General features: G+C 46.6%; 1 protein-coding gene across 1 annotated transcript in view; it reads right to left on the reverse strand.

The window, feature by feature from the left end:
* jarid2b (jumonji, AT rich interactive domain 2b) overlaps window positions 1–18960 on the reverse strand; it is a 94555-nt gene that overhangs the window by 34295 nt on the left and 41300 nt on the right. Inside the window, 2 exon segments of the mRNA XM_048229361.1 lie at window positions 7694–7808; window positions 12348–12483. Of these exon segments, the coding sequence (XP_048085318.1) occupies window positions 7694–7808; window positions 12348–12483 (251 nt within the window).

Consider the following 18960-nt stretch of genomic DNA (forward strand, 5'->3'; position numbering starts at 1 on the left):
GAGAGCAAGAGCGAGAGAGAGGATGGTGGTGTGTGGGATGGTGAAGTGAGACATGAGGTGGACCAGAAGAGGAAGTGAGAGACAGGATAGATTTGCTCCTGACAGAACCAAGCTTCGGCTACTACAGTAGTCTAGTCAGAATGTGAGCAGCAAGAGAAAAGAATCATTTGTATTTGTATTTGTGTGGTTCATTCTAATCCAATACCCACAGAAAGCTTTTAATCCATTATTACACACACCACACAACTGTGTGTGTGTTATTGATTAGCCTTCAGGTTGTTTGCTGGAAGAAAAAAAGCCATCTAACATTGAGTGAAACACTGGCTATATCCTGAGGCTAACGGTGTGGTCAAGTACAGGTAAACGATAGGGCACGATGCAGGCAGGAGGGAGGGAGACACACACACAGAGAGAGAGAGAGAGAGAGAGAGAGAGAGAGAGAGAGAGAGAGAGAGAGAGAGAGAGAGAGAGAGAGAGAGAGAGAGAGAGAGAGAGAGAGAGAGAGAGAGAGAGAGAGAGGAATGGGATGAAAGAAAGGCAGAAAAGTAGAGTGAGCTCACCGTTACCTAGCTTTACAAACAACAGGCTTATGTGTGAGCAGAAAGACAATCAACATTAAAGCTGCAGGCTTATCTTATTCCTTATTCCACACACACACGCACACACACACACACACACACAGGGATGGTTTACAAGCACAATTCTATCAGGAAACGGAGATAAAAGGAACATACATGCCCGCGTGTGTGTGTGTGTGTGTGTGTGTATAGAAGGGAGAGATGCTGCAGATGTACTATGAGTGTCAATAGGCTGTGCAATGGTCAGGTTGGTTTGGACTTCTCTACTTAATAATACTTGAGTGTGTGCCGGTCGGTTGGGGGGGGCACAAAAGCACACCGGCGCCAGGGGGAGATGATACGCTTGATCCACCCCTATGCTCACATGACTGTCTCTTTCACACACACACACAAACACACACATACAAACACACACACTGCATCAAAGCATTCCAGAGCTGTGGGAGTTGGTCCTGGTCTCAGCAGCAGGCCAGCATGCTCACTAGATCAGACACACCAACACCCACACAGGACACATGGGGGGAAGAGGAGAGAGAGAGCAAGAGATGGATGGTGGAGGGCAAGAAGAAAGAAAGAAAGAAGGATGGATGAGGGACCTATAGGCAAAAAGAGTCGGCAGACTCCACAATGGGTTCACTTCAGCTGTACTATGCCACACTTCACACTGAAGCACACATCCAAATCAAACCCAAATTCAATCATTGTGAAATGGAATATACACCGCTCAGATCACTGCTCCAGTGATGGCCCATCAGCCCTGTGTGCTTTCCTTTACCCTCACAGCGCCTGCAGTCCTGCATCAACTGCTCTGCAGCCACATCAAGCCCAGCACAGAGGGCTGAAGTGGGCCGCACATGTTTCCAATTTCTGTCCAGTCCCCTCTGTCAACACACACCCATCAACAGCCTGCACACTCCTGAGGTTTCACACACACACACACACACACGCACACTGAGGACTCCTGGTCAAACAACATAACCACACGGAAGATAAGGAATTATTCTGCGGTTTGGTCTTCTGTGGTCTGAGGGAGCCCTACCTCCCACCTCCCTCACAGGCACACTGATCAGCCACAAGTCCTCTTTTGTCCAGGGCTCGTTAAGGCATCTCTGTGCTTTTAACGCAGGAGCCATGTTTGGACGTGTCACTCGTACCCATGTTTGTGTCCTGATGAAAGCTGGCGTAAAACAAAAAGAGGCCCGTTGAGGGAAAGGATCCCCTCTCCGACACAAAGAGACACAGCTATGCAAACACACACACACACACACACACAGGCAGTGGGTGGGTGGAGAGGACTCAGAGTGCCTTTCTGTCCTTCTGTCCTTCACAGCAGTTAATGAGTTCCAGAACAGCCACATGGTCCTGATGAACTATCCTGACACACACACACTTTAAGTCACCCTAACACACAGGCAAACACATGCTGAGATATGTGTGTATTGCCTTTAGAAACTAGCCCAGCAGAACAGGCCAGCAGTTGACTCAGACACCTGCAAGGAAACATGTGTCTGTGTGTACGTGTGCACATTTACACTCCTATAAGCACCTTTCCTAAACCTTTCATAAAGTCCTTTCCTTTGTTCTAAATCCTATTCATTACAGATCCTCATCATCATCATCACACACACACCCCCAGATGCACATAACACAAAAACAAGCATGCACACACATATACACACTTCATAGTGTAGAAGGAGATGTATGGAAAGACCGACAGGGATGATGGAGAGCCCCTTTAGGCCAGAGAGGTGTGGGATGACCCCAGGAGGGAGAGGAATGAGGGTCATTTTGAGGGTGGCCTGGAGCGAGAGAGCAAGAGAGCGAGAGAGACTGGTACACAGCACTGATGTGCAGGCCAAAATGTTTATGGCTTTTCTGTCTGCACTGTCTAGGGAGAGAACAAGTGAGCAAGAATGAACAAGCAGAGAAAGAAGGCGAGAGATAAACAGATAGATGAAGGGAGAGAGAGAAAAAGAGTGGGAGGGGGTACATCGAGCTGACTTGGTGACCCAGTGACCTTCACTCCTGTCTAACACACACACACACACACACTACTCAAATGACACAAAGACTTGGGGCCATAGAGGGGGCAAAATGAGACAAACACACAAACACTTCCCCTGCCATGAAAAGGATCCGGCACCATGTTCATGCCTGCTGATAAAAACATACATTAAAAGCGTTAAGCTACTCATTTGGAACTGGCCTGGCTGGGCTGAAGGTCAGTCACAATGCAACATGTCAGAGACCAGACCACGACCAGAAACCTGCCAGCACCAGGCAATGCTCATCAGAGGATTGGGTCAGTTAGTGTGTGAGTGTGTAAATCATACCCTTAGCAACTAGACACCGCTAGCCCTGGATGTGATGCCATTCCAGTGAACTAGCCTGTTTACAGGTTCTCTCATCTGACTGTGTGTGTGTCTGTGTGTTTGTTTCTGTGTGTGTGTGTGTGTGTGTGTGTGTGTGTGTGTGTGTGTGTGTGTAATAGCACGGAGGGCTATCTGGCTGGTGTGTGTATGAGTGTGGCTGTCGATCTTTTTGTTGATATGGTGTGAGTGAGTATGTGTGTGTGTGTGTGTGTGTGTGTGTGTGTGTGTGTGTGTGTGTGTCTGGCCTGTCTTTGGTGTCATTACACAGAGCTTGTCCATCTCTGGGTGATCTAAGAGCTGCTGGGGCGGCTTAAGTGACACCTACATGATGGCCTTCACACTTAATCCAATTTGCACATGATTTCATTAAAGGCAACCTGAGCCCCACTACTGCATAATGCAGGACAAAGCTGGGGAGCGAAAGGGACAGAGAGAGCCAGAGAGAGAGCGAGAGAGAGAGAGAGAGAGAGAGAGAGAGAGAGAGAGAGAGAGAGAGAGAGAGAGAGAGAGAGAGACTCAAGTATCAAGTTTGCTGTGACCTCCCAGCATGTCCCACAGTCTTTTTATAGCTCTTGATTTATAGAAATCATTGACCCAAGCCACCTTCTGCCATTTCTACATTTAATTAGCTTTTCTGGCATGACAAAATCTGCACTGCCAAAGCTAAACAGTTTATAGATAGAATTAAGTGGTGAAAAAAATGTCATACATGGAGAAGTTTGACAATTTGGTGGTGTATGTGTTGATCTTCGTTGATCTTTGTGCCTTCATTAGAAATAGTAAATGCCCAGAATTGCACATAGAAGAGTAGGTGAGTAATAGGACCCATGCAAGACAGCATTTGCTTGTCTGTACTGCATCTCAATTCCCATTAAAGCTGCAGCTGAGCAGAGACAAAGTAACAATCCAAGCAGTGATGAGATGGCGGTCAATAAGAGGTGAAGACTATCTACTCAATGGGGTTTGTGTCTGCGCCGCAGTGGTTACACTGAAACAGACACACTTCTAGAATCCATGTGAAAAGACACAGTGAGTGATACTCTCTCTTCCTCACTCACAGACGCACACGGAGACATAGCAGGAGCACAGACAAGCAGAGATACATAGAGCAAAAGAACTGTGCTGAGACAAATCTAGAAGCATGAGACAAGCATGTGAGACTGTCTACCCACAATCCCCATCTAAAGGGCTCATAAGACTACAGAGAATGAGGGGGATTCCTCTGGTACTTAAATGACCAATGCAGGACACGTCAGGTGAAAGCCTGTCCTGCATGGCCTTAATGTAATCGTAATGTAAACAGAGAGCGCGGAGTCATGGCTTGCCCCTCCCTCTCCGGCGATGACTCTCTCGCCCATCCTGTCCCATGATGCCCTGGGGCTGAGCGCATAACTGCTCCCAGCGCGCCAAACATCGACCGAGGCCGGGAACGGCGAAATGCCTGCCCCGTGAGTCAGCTGGGTGCGGGAGACAGCAAGCTCACCTGTGCCCACATCAGGCCTCCCCTCTCGCACGCGACACCTGGGAGAGTGTTACTGAACGATTGCTCAGGGCCACACACACACACCCTGGTTCCGCCGGTGACTGTGCTGATTGCTCATTCCAATCTGCTTAGCATACTTGGCGTGTAGCAACAGCCACATTATGACAGGGCGCATAATGGACGAGCATTCAGTCAGGCCAATCTGGAGGAGAGATCAATGGAAGCGTTATGAGCCAGCATGAGCAGGTGTGTGTGTGTGTGTGTGTGTGTGTGTGTGTGTGTGTGTGTGTGTGTGTTCATATTGCATAGTTCATTCTGTGGCAGCTATGAGTGAGAGGCTGGTGAAGTGTGTGCATGTGTGTGTGTGTGTGTGAGAGAGTGCTGACTCTTTGATGCGCTCCCACACACAGAGACGCCCAAAGAGAGACGAGGCACCAACTGGGAACAAAAAGCCTGGCACTGCCACAGAGAGCCTGGTGAATAAACACCCCACTGGCACTGTTGGGGCACACTAGTGCAAACTGGCACTCCTGCTCAGCTGTGTGTGTGTGTGTGTGTGTGTGTGTGTGTGTGTGTGAGAACAGGGCTGGAGCAGAAGATGGTTGAAGTCAATAAGAGGCAACGCAAGGTTTCCACTTGGGGGAGGCCCTCTCCACCTCCCCATGCCCTCCTCTCCTGCTCCTCATGTGGGGAGGAGGCCTGCACCCCCCCGCCTCTCTCCCTGGGAAAGCAAACAGAGCTCTTCTCCCAAATGTCTCGTTCTCCAAGGGGCTTCTACCCTGCCAACCTGTGGCCCATTCCCAGACCCAGCAGGCAACCCGCCTCGGCACCTGCGTGCTGCCTCCCCCCCTTCTCATGAGTCCGCCTTCATGTTCGGTGTCTTTTTCATCCCTCCTTCTCTCTCTCTCTCTCTCTCTCTCTGTGTTGATCCTACACTCTCCCACCTCTCTTGTTTAAGCAGTGCCAGGTGGGGAAGTGTTGGCACCTTCTTAATCACCATCTTTCTGCCACTTAGTGCAGTCAACAGATGCCAGGGCCAAAGAGTCATCCTCCCCCATCTTACTTACACACACACACACACACACACACACACACACACACACAAGGAGTTGAACAATTAGAGCAGACTTCAATGATCACCTCTTCTGTGAGAAGCTGGTCTATAGCAACACCACCCCACACACACACACACACACACACACTCTCTGTTGACAAACTGTCGGACCCTCTCTCTCCCCAAACCTCTTGTCCTGTCTTCTTTCCCTTTCACACTTTCTTTCCTCTACAGGGCTGTTGCCATGGCAATGATTTATAATTATGGGGTGAGTAGGTGGAGCTCTGATTAGAGGTTAGCGATCAGGGATTAAATGACAGGTAGCCAAAGACCAGCACCACACACTGGCAGGTGAATGGCCTTAAGAGGACAGGCCTGCTGTGGACATCTGTTGGGGTTGGCCGGGGCTTTTAGGTTGAGGCCTGCTCTTCCATCTCATTGCACACACTGCTTTGTTCTCCTGCACATAGACAGCTACGCATGCAAACTTCACAAAAGCACCAGGACCCCTTCGATTGGAAAATTCTAGAAGGCTGTGATCGTGTCAGTGCAGCAATATATTTTCTATTATGTCTGTTTGGACTGAGGCTATGCACTCATACACACCCACTCACACATACAGAGAGAGCAAACTAAATTTGACATGACATTTTGTGTTCCAATATGGCTAAACACTCTTGAACCATGACCGTAGAAAAGATTAGCATGGGATGTCTGAGAGGAAAGTTTGGGCCTCAGCACGAGCAGAGTGAGGAGACGGACTTTTACACTTGAGTGCATGTGATGCTGAAGAGCCATAAATCTCACAGTGCAGCGCTGGCCGGGACCAGAGAGAGCAGTGGACTTGGCCAGCCACTGGGCCAGTGCATGCTATCGGAAACACTCCAGCCAAGAAAGGAAATAAAACAATCCTGGATGACCATCATCACATATTATATACGGTTTAATATCATTCTACAAGAGTCTAACTGGATGGATAAAGAGGAGAAGAAAGCAAGAGAAAGACATAAACAGGCTACGAGAAGCTAAATAAATAAATAAATAAATAAATAAATAAATAAATAAATAAATAAATAAATAAATAAATACCTGTTTTGGTATGAGGGAGTGGAAGTGTGGCTGTGTTTGAGAGGGATATGGGATTGTGGAATTTGAGTTTAAAGGGAGGGAGTGCTTCACTCTAGCCAGTGATATATGTTGGAGAGCTTGATGCCAAGCACCTCATTACAACTGTGTGGACCTGTCCACTGTCCACTCATTAGCTGGACAAACAAGGCATTTACACACACACACACACACACACACACACACACACACACACAGACTCACACACACACAGACTCACACACACACAGACTCACACACACACAGACTCACACACACACAAAGACTCTCGCTCACACACACACACTCCATCTAGGCCAGAGACAATTTCACAACTGCTAACAACAAATACAACTAAATGAACAACTGCAGAATCTAAATGCCCCAATGTAAACGGTTATGCATTTTGGGTGGCTAATTAGAACTGACAAACACAGCAATTCCTTTTAAGGATTTAACTCATGGTAAAAATGCTAGGTCTATTTACTCTCTAATATTACGCCGTAATATATCGTTATGCCAGTAATGAACTTGCATCGTTAGTCAAAATTATTTGCATTAATGAGACACAATCTTCACAAAGCATCTGATTTACAGCAGGATCACTATTGAGGAGGGATTCTTTCCCACCCTGTGTCTTCAGTCACTTTTAATTCCATTCTTCCACAAACATATGCAGACACACACACACCTCATCCTTGAGGCTGTAAAATGGCAAATCAACTTGTATGTCAATACTAGTCGAAGAAAGAAAGAAAGAAAGAAAGAAAGAAAGAAAGAAAGAAAGAAAAGAAAGAAAGAAAGAAAGAAAGAAAGAAAAAAAGAAAGAAAAGAAAGAAAGAAAGAAAGAAAGAAAGAAAGAAAGAAAGAAAGAAAGAAAGAAAGAAAGAAAGAAAGAAAGAAAGAAAGAAAGAAAGAAAGAAAGAAAGAAAGAAAGAAAGAAAGAAAGAAAGAAAGAAAGAAAGAAAGAAAAAAGAGACCCAGTATCTGTGGTAGTATCTCATTACTAAGACAAAAGAGTGAGCAACAACACCAACACCACTGTTGGCTAATATTCCTCACAAGAAAAGCTATATATCCAGGTAGGGGGGTGTAGACTCACCTTTTCTTAGCAGGGCCTTCCTCTGAGGATTCTGAGCCTGCATTCTTGGAGCGGGAGCCGCCATCTTTGTATCCTCCCTTCCCTCCTGACCCCTTCAGCTGACCATTCAGGGAACCTGCAGACAGAGGAGAGATAGCATAAGTGCACAGGAGAACAGAATGTGTGTGTGTGTGTGTGGAGAGAGAGATGGCGAGAGTACGTATGAAGTACATGCAAACACAAACACACCCAAATCCATGCATTCAGTGTAAAGGGTCTGACCCATCAGCCTGTCTATAAAACTGAAAGGTTCCTCCCAAGAGCAGTTGTGTGTGCCATTCAAAAGCCTGTACACAAACACCCAGACTGGCACACTATCAAGGCCGCACTAATCAAAGCCACTAAAGCCTGATGAGACAAAAGAGTCTCAGAAGAGACGCCGGCACATAGAGGGACAGCAGTGCAGAGGAGCTGACCCAGCCAGAGACATCTCACTCAGCGGAGAGGGGGGTCACTTTTGGACACTAGAAAAGGCTCAAATGAAGATAGCAGTCACTGAGTGTTAGCAAAACAAACAAAACTCCTGACTTTGTGCCAGCGCGCATGCACACACACACACACACACACACACACACACACACACTTGGCACAAGATCACAGCATCTTGGTGAGTGAGTCACATGAGAGTGTGCATCTCACGATGAGTGACAGGCCTGGGCCACACCTACTTTAAAACCACTTGGCCCATGTTTGGGTCAGGGGATTCTTTGTTTCATAGTCCATGTGCCAATGCCCGCATACTTGTAAATACACACCTTTTTAAACACAAACACAAACACACACACACACATGAGATTAGAGATCTGCGCGGTCAGAAAGGAGAGCAACATGCCCAGGCAACGGTTTTGACTATATCAGTGTGTGTATATTTTTGTGGTGGTTGGGTTGCGTGTGTGTTAAACCGCAGTATGTCAAGACAGGATTGGCGCACTGTGGTAGGTAGTCTTCATTAAAAGACACACACACACACACACACACACACACACACACACACACACACACACACACACACACACACACAGTAACTCACTAACTAGAAAAAAGCCTGACAAAGTGGGCATTGTCAAATCACCATGGTGGCCTACAATGCTCCATGGCACAGAAAGCCTGGTGAGGGTTCAACACACACACACACACACACACTCCAGCTGGGTCCCTCTCTCACTGTGACGATCACAAACAACGTGCTCATTCCAGCTCCAGAACCTCATGCATGAAAACAATAAAAAGAGACTCTTTTAAGCTCATTTCAATGCTGCTCCGAAGCTTCAAAGCAAGCGGCATACCCGACGCAAGCGCACGCCTCTCCAGGGACGCCAGGGTCTTGGAGCGACTGCAGCCAAGCAGCACCAGCTGAAAATCAAATCCTTCACAAAACACAATCACACAATGCAACGGTGAGCGTTTCAAAAGGCATTCAAATATGAAGCATCATTCACAGAAGCAAGCTGCACAGCCCTGCATGTGTTCCACGTGCCGAAACCACGTCCTTTCTTCCATCGTAGTTTTAATTAAAACTAGAACACCGGAGCAGTACTACGCTAGAACATGCTAATCTCAGAACACAGGAGCAGTACTACGCTAGAACATGCTAATCTCAGATCAACAGCCAGCGCTCTCCTCCGGGCCCCTCGGCCTTCTCTCCTCGCTTCTCATCGCTGTGTGTGTTACATCTGCTGGGCTCAGATGAGTGCTTGGGTGAATAACGCGCACTGTACTGAGTCGAGAAGGGAGAGCGAGTGAGAGAGAGAGCAAGAGAATGAGAGAGAGAGAGAGAGAGAGAGAGTCTGAAAGAAGGAGAGAGATGGAAGGAAGGAGAGAGAGATGTTAACGCTTCCTCTCTTAACACTCATTTAAATAAATTAATTAAGAAATAAATGAGTGGTATGACCTGTGGTCTCCCCCTCCTGTCCAGTAGCTTGAGGAGGTAACTGACCCTTTGAGACGTGTCTGTCCACACTCACCTCCTCCGCTACGAGGGGGGCTGAGAATCTTAAGACTCCTTTAGTGCTCACACAGGACATCTGATGGCTTTACAACACGCTCGCAGAAAACTAACGGAAGCATAGAAAATGTAAACATAAAAATACAAAAATAAAACTATAAAAATAAAACAATAGTCACTGATACACAAGGCTTTGTGCTTCACATTGTTTGCAGAAGGGCAACAGGGCATCGGAAATTACCACTGCAGAGCTCAGGGGAGTGAGGAGACGTGCTGGACACAGAGAGGTGGGGAGGAGTGTAAACTAGTGTGAGAGAGAGAGAGAGAGAGAGAGAGAGAGAGAGAGAGAGAGAGAGAGAGGAGAGAGGAGGAGAGAGGAGGGGAGGAGTGTAAACTAATAAGAGAGAGAGAGAGAGAGAAAGTGATGGAGGAGGGGACAGGAAAAGAGCACTTCCTGAGAGGGAAGGAACTAGAAGCCTATCGACACGAGACATGAAATGGAAGATGCCACAAGGGAGAGCAGAGAGAGAGAGAGAGAGGAGGTAGAGAGAGAGAGAGATGGAAAGGGAGAAAGAGAGAGAGATGGAAAGGGGAGAGAGAGAGAGAGAGAGATGGAGAGAGAGAGAGAGAGAGAGATGGAAAGGGAGAGATAAGTGCATGGGGAGGGATGTGGGGAGGTGGCCGGAAGAGCAAATTATCACTTGGTTAATAATGCAAAGCCAAAGTGGTGTGGAGGGGCAGGGAGTGCAAGCTATTTCCCCTCAGAGAGAGAGAGAGAGAGAGAGAGAGAGAGAGAGAGAGAGAGAGAGAGAGAGAGAGAGAGAGAGAGAGAGAGAGAGAGAGAGAGAGAGAGAGAGAGAGAGAGAGTGTGAGTGAGAGGAGAAAGTGAGAGAGAGAGAGGAGAGGAAAGAAACTGTTAGAAAAATAAAGGTGGAAAAAACTGCAAAGAAAAGAAGCATGCGACTACAGAGACAGGTAGGCAGTATGATTGCAGGTTATGCTTAAGTCATTTAATGATGGGGACATTATTAAGAGCGACACATTGATGGGGGATGGTATTTAGAGTGACACGCTGCTGGCTGACAGGTAATGCCACCCCCGCTCCATCCACACCTTTACCTGCCAATCACCTGCTTCCATTAACAGCAAGCAACACCCTCTCAAAGAAATAAGCACTTTCGTTTTCAAAACACGACAAAAATGTTAACTCCTATCTTCAAAGACAGTAGGGTTCATCTTCTGACACATTGCCAAGCTCTTGCACACAACTTAGCTCATGTGCTGTCTGTGGCTTAAGGCCCATCCACACTGCCAACGATAAGCATGAAAGATAACAGCAATAACTTCCATCTAAATGATCGTTCTAATCTAGATAATTAGAATGACAGCGCCCACACCTATTAACCGAGGTTTATACATTGATTTTGCAATCAAATAAACAGGGGAGGGCTACTGGGAATACATTTCGGAGTAAAACGCAATCTGATTCTGATTCATTGGGCTATTAGGTCAATACACGGTTTTGGCTTTTTTTAAATTGCCATAAAACACCATCATGCTGTTTACACAATGTGGCTAATACATAGGAAGTTACTGTGGAAGTCAGAAAGAATACTATTGCTAAAGATCATGGTCAGCAGTATTTTGTGAATGATAGAAATACTGACAACCAACCAGAATCCATCAAATTTGACACATCACATTCATGAACATGAAGAGAGACTTTCCTTATGACTGGTCAGTGTGGACATTCATATCACTATGGTTACAGTTGTCTTTATAGTTATCGTTAGCGGTGTGGACAGACCTTTCAACCCAAAAACCCTAGTTCAAAAGGTTTCCAAAACTACTCTTATCAGAATGTAGTTTCTGACCCCAGTCAGAGCACCTGTATTTGAGCAGTGCTATATCTCTGAACAGGGCCTCTGGTATGTGCATGTGCTCTACTCTAATACCTGACCAGGACACGGTCGTGGCCTTCTATTGGTGCTCTCAAGGCCATCTACAAGCCCAGCACAGGATTGGGAGATCTTACAAACATCAATAAATGAAACGGAAAATGAAAAGTTGATACAAAACAGTCAGGAGTCAACAATCTATTGAGGGCTCCATCTCCTCTTTCTTCACACTTTCTTATTTCCCTGCAGCTCTCCAGTTCTCAAGGGTGTTCTTTGTAGCTGCTGTACCACCTATGCCTACATTCCCTCCTCTCTTTCTCTCATACACTTGTTCTCTTTGTTACGCTTGCTCAGTTTTCTACATTCACTCAGTCTCCAGTCATTGTGTATTTCCTGGGGAGTGTGTGTGTGTGTGTGATGTGTCTGTGATGTGTCTATGTGATGTGAATGCTTCAGAGGAGACGTCGGATGCTTCACGTATCCAAGCACACAAGCACACTGGCATGTAGCTTCTCTTTGTCATGCTTCACAATTGCACACCAGCTGACATGCTGTTCCACTACAGAACATTAAAGAGCCGTTGTAGTTGTAGGATTGTGTTCAAATGAGTTGTGATGCACTATGATCTGATGTGGGAGTATCTATCATAGAATCTGAGAACCTTGAGTGGTATTGACATTTATGGGAGGAGATGCACAGCCTGTGTCCCCATCTCACAAGGTGAAGTCCCACAGATCTTCAGCACAGAGTTTAAAGGTCATACGTCACTTACCATTGGAGCCTTTGGTTCCATCTGTGAGGTCATCGCTGAGCTGCCGTTTCTGGGCACTCTTGAATTCCTTGAGGGAGAGATAGAGCACCTTTCGCACAACCCGCTCCTCCGACCAGGGGATTCCATCACTGTCATCCTGCAGAGAAAAAGAGAAACCATTCAGAATTCTAAATGATACACACACAGTCCGATTTCAGGAACCTGCTGTCCAGGGATGGCACATGGATTAGGATTATTATTGAGAACGAACATTTGAGGAACAGTCACAGTCCAATCCATACACACCAGGATGCAGTCCAATCCATAGCGCGCACACACACACACACACACACACACACAGGCCAAAACCATAAACCCAAAGCAGAACATATGACAGTATTTTGGGGTATTCACCAGAGAAGAGGCTATGAGACAAGAGGAGCTCAGGAAGGCTCCACTCACAGTGGGGAAACCCACCAACATGCGCCGCGTGACCTTGATTGAATTTTCGACCTCTTCATCCGCATATGACTACATCCTTTTGCTATGGTCTTAAGTGGAATCGTCATGGTGACCACAGGAAGGGCACTGTGCCCCCCCACTCACCCCCTCAGCAGAAATGTTATTGTTAGCAGCGTCACCAGTCATGGGCGCACGGCATCCGTTTTCCGCTGCGTTTCCGTAACATTACCGGAGCGTCTGCATCTGGTCATTTTGCCGATAAATGCCTTGATGTTACAGCACTACTACAGAATGAGTGATCAAATAAGGCTTAATGCCATGCAGCAACTATGGCTTTTTCTCCTTACATGAGAAACCAAAAATCACTCATTTATTCATTTGGTTATTTATTTGTTTATTTGATAGGGTCAATGCTCCTAAATTCACAGACAAAAGGTTTAAATAAGCCAAAATTAGCTGTGATTGCTAATGTTGATCTGTTGTCCCTAGCCAATTCTAATAAAGGCAGCCTAGAATACACATGCAGATTTCCTTAAGTGAAACATTAAGAAAAAATAATAACACAGAGCATCTTCTTTAAATAAAATAAAGAACAAAGCTTGCAAATAGAGCTCAGCAATATGGGCCTATTTAAAGCCAAATAAAAGCAATGTCAACTGTGAATTATGCCGACAGCAAGCTTCTTTAGCAAGTTAGCACAATAAGCTTCCTGGTGGCCTGGAGCAAGCACAGAATAAACCTGATGATTCTCTTCCTGAGAAAAACACATCAAGGATTTTCTTGTGCCTCACAGAGAACAGCAGGGAATGACCTTTCAATTAAATGTAGCATTAAGAAAGCAAGCTGGCATTAAAACCTCATACGGATCAGAGACAACTTGTAAACTCTATAAATGTGATGTTGGACAGGAATATAAGTGTGGAGGTGGCCATGTGTGTGTAAGCGAGTGGGAGGTGTGACATAACCAGATATTCTCTGTCTGGCACCTCTGTCACATTGGTTAAATGGCCTCTCTGGCAGCTACGCAATTACATCACCGTTCAACATGTTAGAGATTCCTGCTTAGAGAGGAAAACAATTACGCAAAGCCATCTTATCTCCCTGAGTAATAACAGATAAGAAGCCTGCAGTGCATTACAACAGTCTGCCTTACAAAACCCACACCCAGAAACTGCACATGGAGCCAGGAGGAGAATGGAAGCTAATGTGAAATAAAGCCAGTGAGGGTGTATGTGTACGTGTGTGCGTGCGTGTGTGTGCGTGCATGTGTGCGTGCATGCATGCGTGTGTCCATGCATGTGCAAAAAAAAGCATTCAGCGGGCCCTGAAAATAATAAAGTACAAGTTCATGATATGACCCCATAAGAGTTGGATCAACTCTGAGTTAAAACTGAGCACTTGCCATGCAAGATACTCAGAGCATTGCTTTTCTGTAAAATATCAATAATGTTTTGATGGTGTTTGCAAGGCAGTGGAGAGAGAGGACAAATAAGCACTGAAAAGGTGAAGCGCTGTTGTTGTTCTCTCACAACAAAGACGTGGCAGCGGAAGAAAGGTCACCTACAGCCCAGCTGAAGCATTCACACGGCCTGACCACATAGGCACACAAACACTACAGATGCCCTGTGCCACACACACACACACACGGAGATCACACACACTTCACCACTAACACGCTCACACTTCCACAACGGCACATCCACAATTTAATTTGGGCACACACATCCACTCACTCTTTCTCTCTCCAACTCTCTCTCACACACACACACACACACACACACACACACACGACAAACACCTCCTACACAGCTTCCTGTCTAACACTTTTGTCTATCAATTCTCTGGGAACCAGTGAACAAGCAGTCCAAACGGTCTTCTGCTCCTCTCTCTCGCGGCCCCTCCAGACTCATTAAGAGCGCAGCGCACAGAGAGCAGGCCTGCAGAGATGGAGCGGGAGCACCAAAGACATTTTGCGCTACTTTTGACTTGTTTTTTTCCCTCTACAAGAAACCGATGCTGCAGAGGTGCAAACAGCCCAATTAAATGCACAGTGTCTGGAGCAGGCCTATTGTTTCCTAAGATTCTCTCAGGGGAGGGGTGTGTCTGGGCATGAACGTGTGCATGTGTGCGTGTGTGTGTGTGTGTGTCGACAGAAGACAAAAAAGAGAATTCCTGAGATGGAGATGACACTGACAGGTGAGCTACGCATCAGTCTCTCACATACGCTTGCTTGCGCACACACACACACACACACACACGGGACTGATGCATGCACTGATGCTCTGCAGCACATGACAGAATCTGATTGGATGTGCAGACGGTGAAACCAGTGCCTTCTTAATAAGCATATAAACACACACACACACACACACACACACACAATTTGCTATATAATTTACATACATTATATTATGCATAGATGTGCATGCACACACACACACATCTTCCAGTTTAGTTATATAGGAGGCTGTCCTCTGTATTTTATAAGCCTGTATAACCACATTCAGCCACATTCACACAAAAGTGTCCACAGTCACCCAATTGCCTTGACCATGTGACCACACATACACATACACTCTGCTGGTTTGACATTATTAGCTGTGTATTTGGTGGGAACTGTATTCAGGTGTATTATTAAGTGCAGCCTACAGGGCGTGAGAAAATTAATCTGTGTGTGTGTGTGTGTGTGTGTGTGTGTGTGTGTGTGTGTGTGTGTGTGTGTGTGTGTGTGTGTAGATATAAGCTAATGTGTGAAAAGTTGCTATTCACTCCAAAGCCAAATGCACACATATGCACACTGTGATGTCATCTTTAGATTTGCTCACTTAATGTACACAGTTTTATTTAGAAGGCAACACCCACTTTTATAGATCACACTTATTGTCTTCCTTTCATTTCGCATTTGCAACCAACCTTCCCTCTCCTGTGGAACTTCTCTCAGTCTCAAACAGCCTCTGCTTGTCCCTCATACACTGTATGATTGTGTGTGTGTGTTTGTGTGTGTGTGTGTGTGCCCTTCTGAGCTGGAGCCTGGGAGCAGTATGACTGGAGGGAAAGCTGCCCATGATTATTGACAGAAACACACACACACACACACACACACACACAGAAAGAACAGCCAGAGCTACGACAGGGACAACATCTGGCATGGGACACTCTCCTGACCGACTTTCATAGCAGTTTAAAGCACAGATGCGGATAAACGCATAAAAACATATCCTGTTCAGAGCTGCGGGGCAATTAAACTCATGACCGCTGACAGAAACACACACACACAGGCAAGCATGCGCGCGCACACACACACACACTAGCAGTCCCCTTCCAGTATTGGATTGAGCTAATTGCCAAGTTGCCTTTGGTGAACATATGGAGTGCACATAGTGACATAAGGTTCACCTTTCCCCCAAGTGGCTTTCCATGGCCATAAATTACAGCAATGTTCCTCTGCTTTCATTTAAACACACACACCATTTAATCAGGGACCAACATGAGTGAATAAGCCATATAACCTACCCTTCTACACAATCCGAAAAGGTGCAGCTTCAGAAGAGATCACTTTTGATGACTGACGCACACACACACACACACACACACACAGGACTAAAAAGGGTTAAATAAAAAAGTTCTGTGAAATGGCATCTTTGTGTTGGAGACAGGCGTCATCAGGCTGTTCCAAGGAGTTGCCGAGAAGATGCCAGCCCTCTTCAGAGCAAGACGCTGGCAAAGATGGGGCTCAGATGTGAGCGAAGCGTTGGCAGACACACACACACACAGTCACATGCACAAACACACTCCCCCGGGAAGCCCACAGCTCTGCTAATGAGCGATGGGGCCTTTGTGTGTGTGGTGGAGCGGAGCATGGCCCGTTATCCTCAAGCGCGTGTATACGCGCACACACACACACACACACACACACAGAGGGCCCAGTGGGACTCAAAACTCACCGTGCACTTTTCAGACGCCAGTCTGCAAATACATGCCAATTCCAACAGATCCACACAGGCATCAAGAGTCTACAAAGGAACATTCTGGAAAACTGAGAGTGTGTATGCGTGTCTGGATTGCAATGAGTATCTGGCAAATTCACTTAAGACTACACAGACTTTTTCTTGATGGTGCCACTGTCCATACCAGCAAACAAACACACACACACACACCTCTTATAAGACCATTATGCAGTTCACCCTGGGAAGGACATTGATTGATACAATATTATGTCAGCTGGTTTCCGGCTTGCTGCTTACTGTGAAGGTCTGCACGGAACACACCAAGCTATTCTAAACGTCTGAATGAAGCACATGTCTGTATATAGAGCAACTCCAGTTCATAACAGCATTTATTCACTAACATGTCCAATCACCCAAAGCCATATAGAACTAGGGCAGTGAGGAACCCATGTACAGTGAAGCCAAAATAACCTTGAGTCTCTAGGAACAAGGGAGAAGTCCGGTGCGGGTGGTGAATGAGAGGGTCCATGCCCAGAGCCTGTAGTGATCCATCGAGAGGCTGTGGCCAGCAAGCACCCCCCCCACCCACACAGGAGAGAAGCAGACCTCTGTCTAACGGCAGGACCGTACTCTGGCCCTCCGTCCACACAGGACGGCACCAGCGATCTCTATTAGGATCTTTCAGCAAGGCTCTGTGCCTGTGTGTTAGCAAGGGAGAGAGAGAGAGAAAACATCCTCTTTTATTGTGCTTCCTGTCATCCCGACTCAAAGATGGCCCTCGCCTCTCCTCAGAGTCTCCCAACTCAATAAGACAGGATATGTGGGGCTGTGTGTAATCCCCTGCTGTGTACAGAGCATCAGAACAGATAAAAAGACTGTAAGAGTGAGAGAGAGAGAGAGAGAGTGAGAGAGAGAGAGAGAGAGAGAGAGAGAGAGAGAGAGAGAGAGAGAGAGAGAGTGAGAGAGAGGTCTCTGCTCCAGTAACCTTCATGCAGACAACACCCAAACAGTGAACAAAGAGACTAAAAATGTAGTAAAGCATGCCATAAATGATATGAACGCTGTGCTAAAATAAAACTGCACACTCCCATTATCTGTGATGAGGCGGAGCGACTTCCTTGGTTGCAGATTAATATGTAATCACAATGGAGCCATTAAGTAGAAAAAAAAACATCACAGACATGGATTGTTCTACTTGTGAAGGGCGCTAAAGCGAGTTCACGTGAGAGCCTGAAATAGGACCACAGCAGGCCGGCTCAGCGCACCAGCCAGGAATGTGGGACGCCAGCCAACACATCCCTATTTTAAAGGAGAAATCTGTTATTATAACACACTTTCCTTGAAAGAAAATGAACACACACACACACACAGACAGAGGTTTAACTTGGCAAAAGTGGGGATATCCCTGCACACATAGCCTACACATGTGCGCTCCAGATGCAGCCCCATCTCTGTGCTGCTCTCCAAAGCAGCAGATCTCAGGCCAATGCAGCAGATCCCTCCTCCTGCAGTGTCCCTGCACCTCCTCACCAGCAGGCCAGTACAGCAGCAGATCTCAGGCCAGTGCAGCAGATCCCTCCTCCTGCAGTGTCCCTGCACCTCCTCACCAGCAGGCCAGTACAGCAGCAGGCCTTTGAACTGGGAACTGGGATGTGTTTGTGCACAAACAGTAGTGTCCTCCTCTCCTTACCAGAGCAAATGAAAACATCTGTTTGTTAATTCATCCGCACAGATGTCAGGGACATGGCTGTGGTTGCTGGTAAATTGGCGCGTAATACCATTTAGTGCAGTCTGAGGTGGTGGCGGAGCCGACAGGGGATTTGGAGGCTAGTGTCATCGGTGCCATTAGATGGTTTTGTTCCACAAATAACAAAAATGGCAGTTAGCTTGCACATGAGTTAAGATGCGTAATTACTCAGAGATATACTGTTATGCAGTACACTGGGCTTTTTATTAGCCAAAGATGGCTGGTCTCTAGTAAGCGAGGGGGTTTGGGAAATGTAATGGTGGGAAGCATAACTGGAACCAACAGGACCCAAACTCTACTTCTCTGTGTGGGGGGATGCTGGGTTATGCTGATCACTGGGTAGATGTGCTTAGGAGTATGTGCTAAAGGCTCAGTTTGGAAATGTTCAAAGGACGTAGCCTCCCACTGGCAAATATTCTCTGATATCTTGCTGAGCCACCTGCTGAACATGCAGTGATGTGTGTCTCTGTGTGTTTTC

The sequence above is a fragment of the Alosa alosa genome, chromosome 20, assembly GCF_017589495.1.
Source record: "Alosa alosa isolate M-15738 ecotype Scorff River chromosome 20, AALO_Geno_1.1, whole genome shotgun sequence".
NCBI classification, from domain to species: domain Eukaryota; kingdom Metazoa; phylum Chordata; class Actinopteri; order Clupeiformes; family Clupeidae; genus Alosa; species Alosa alosa.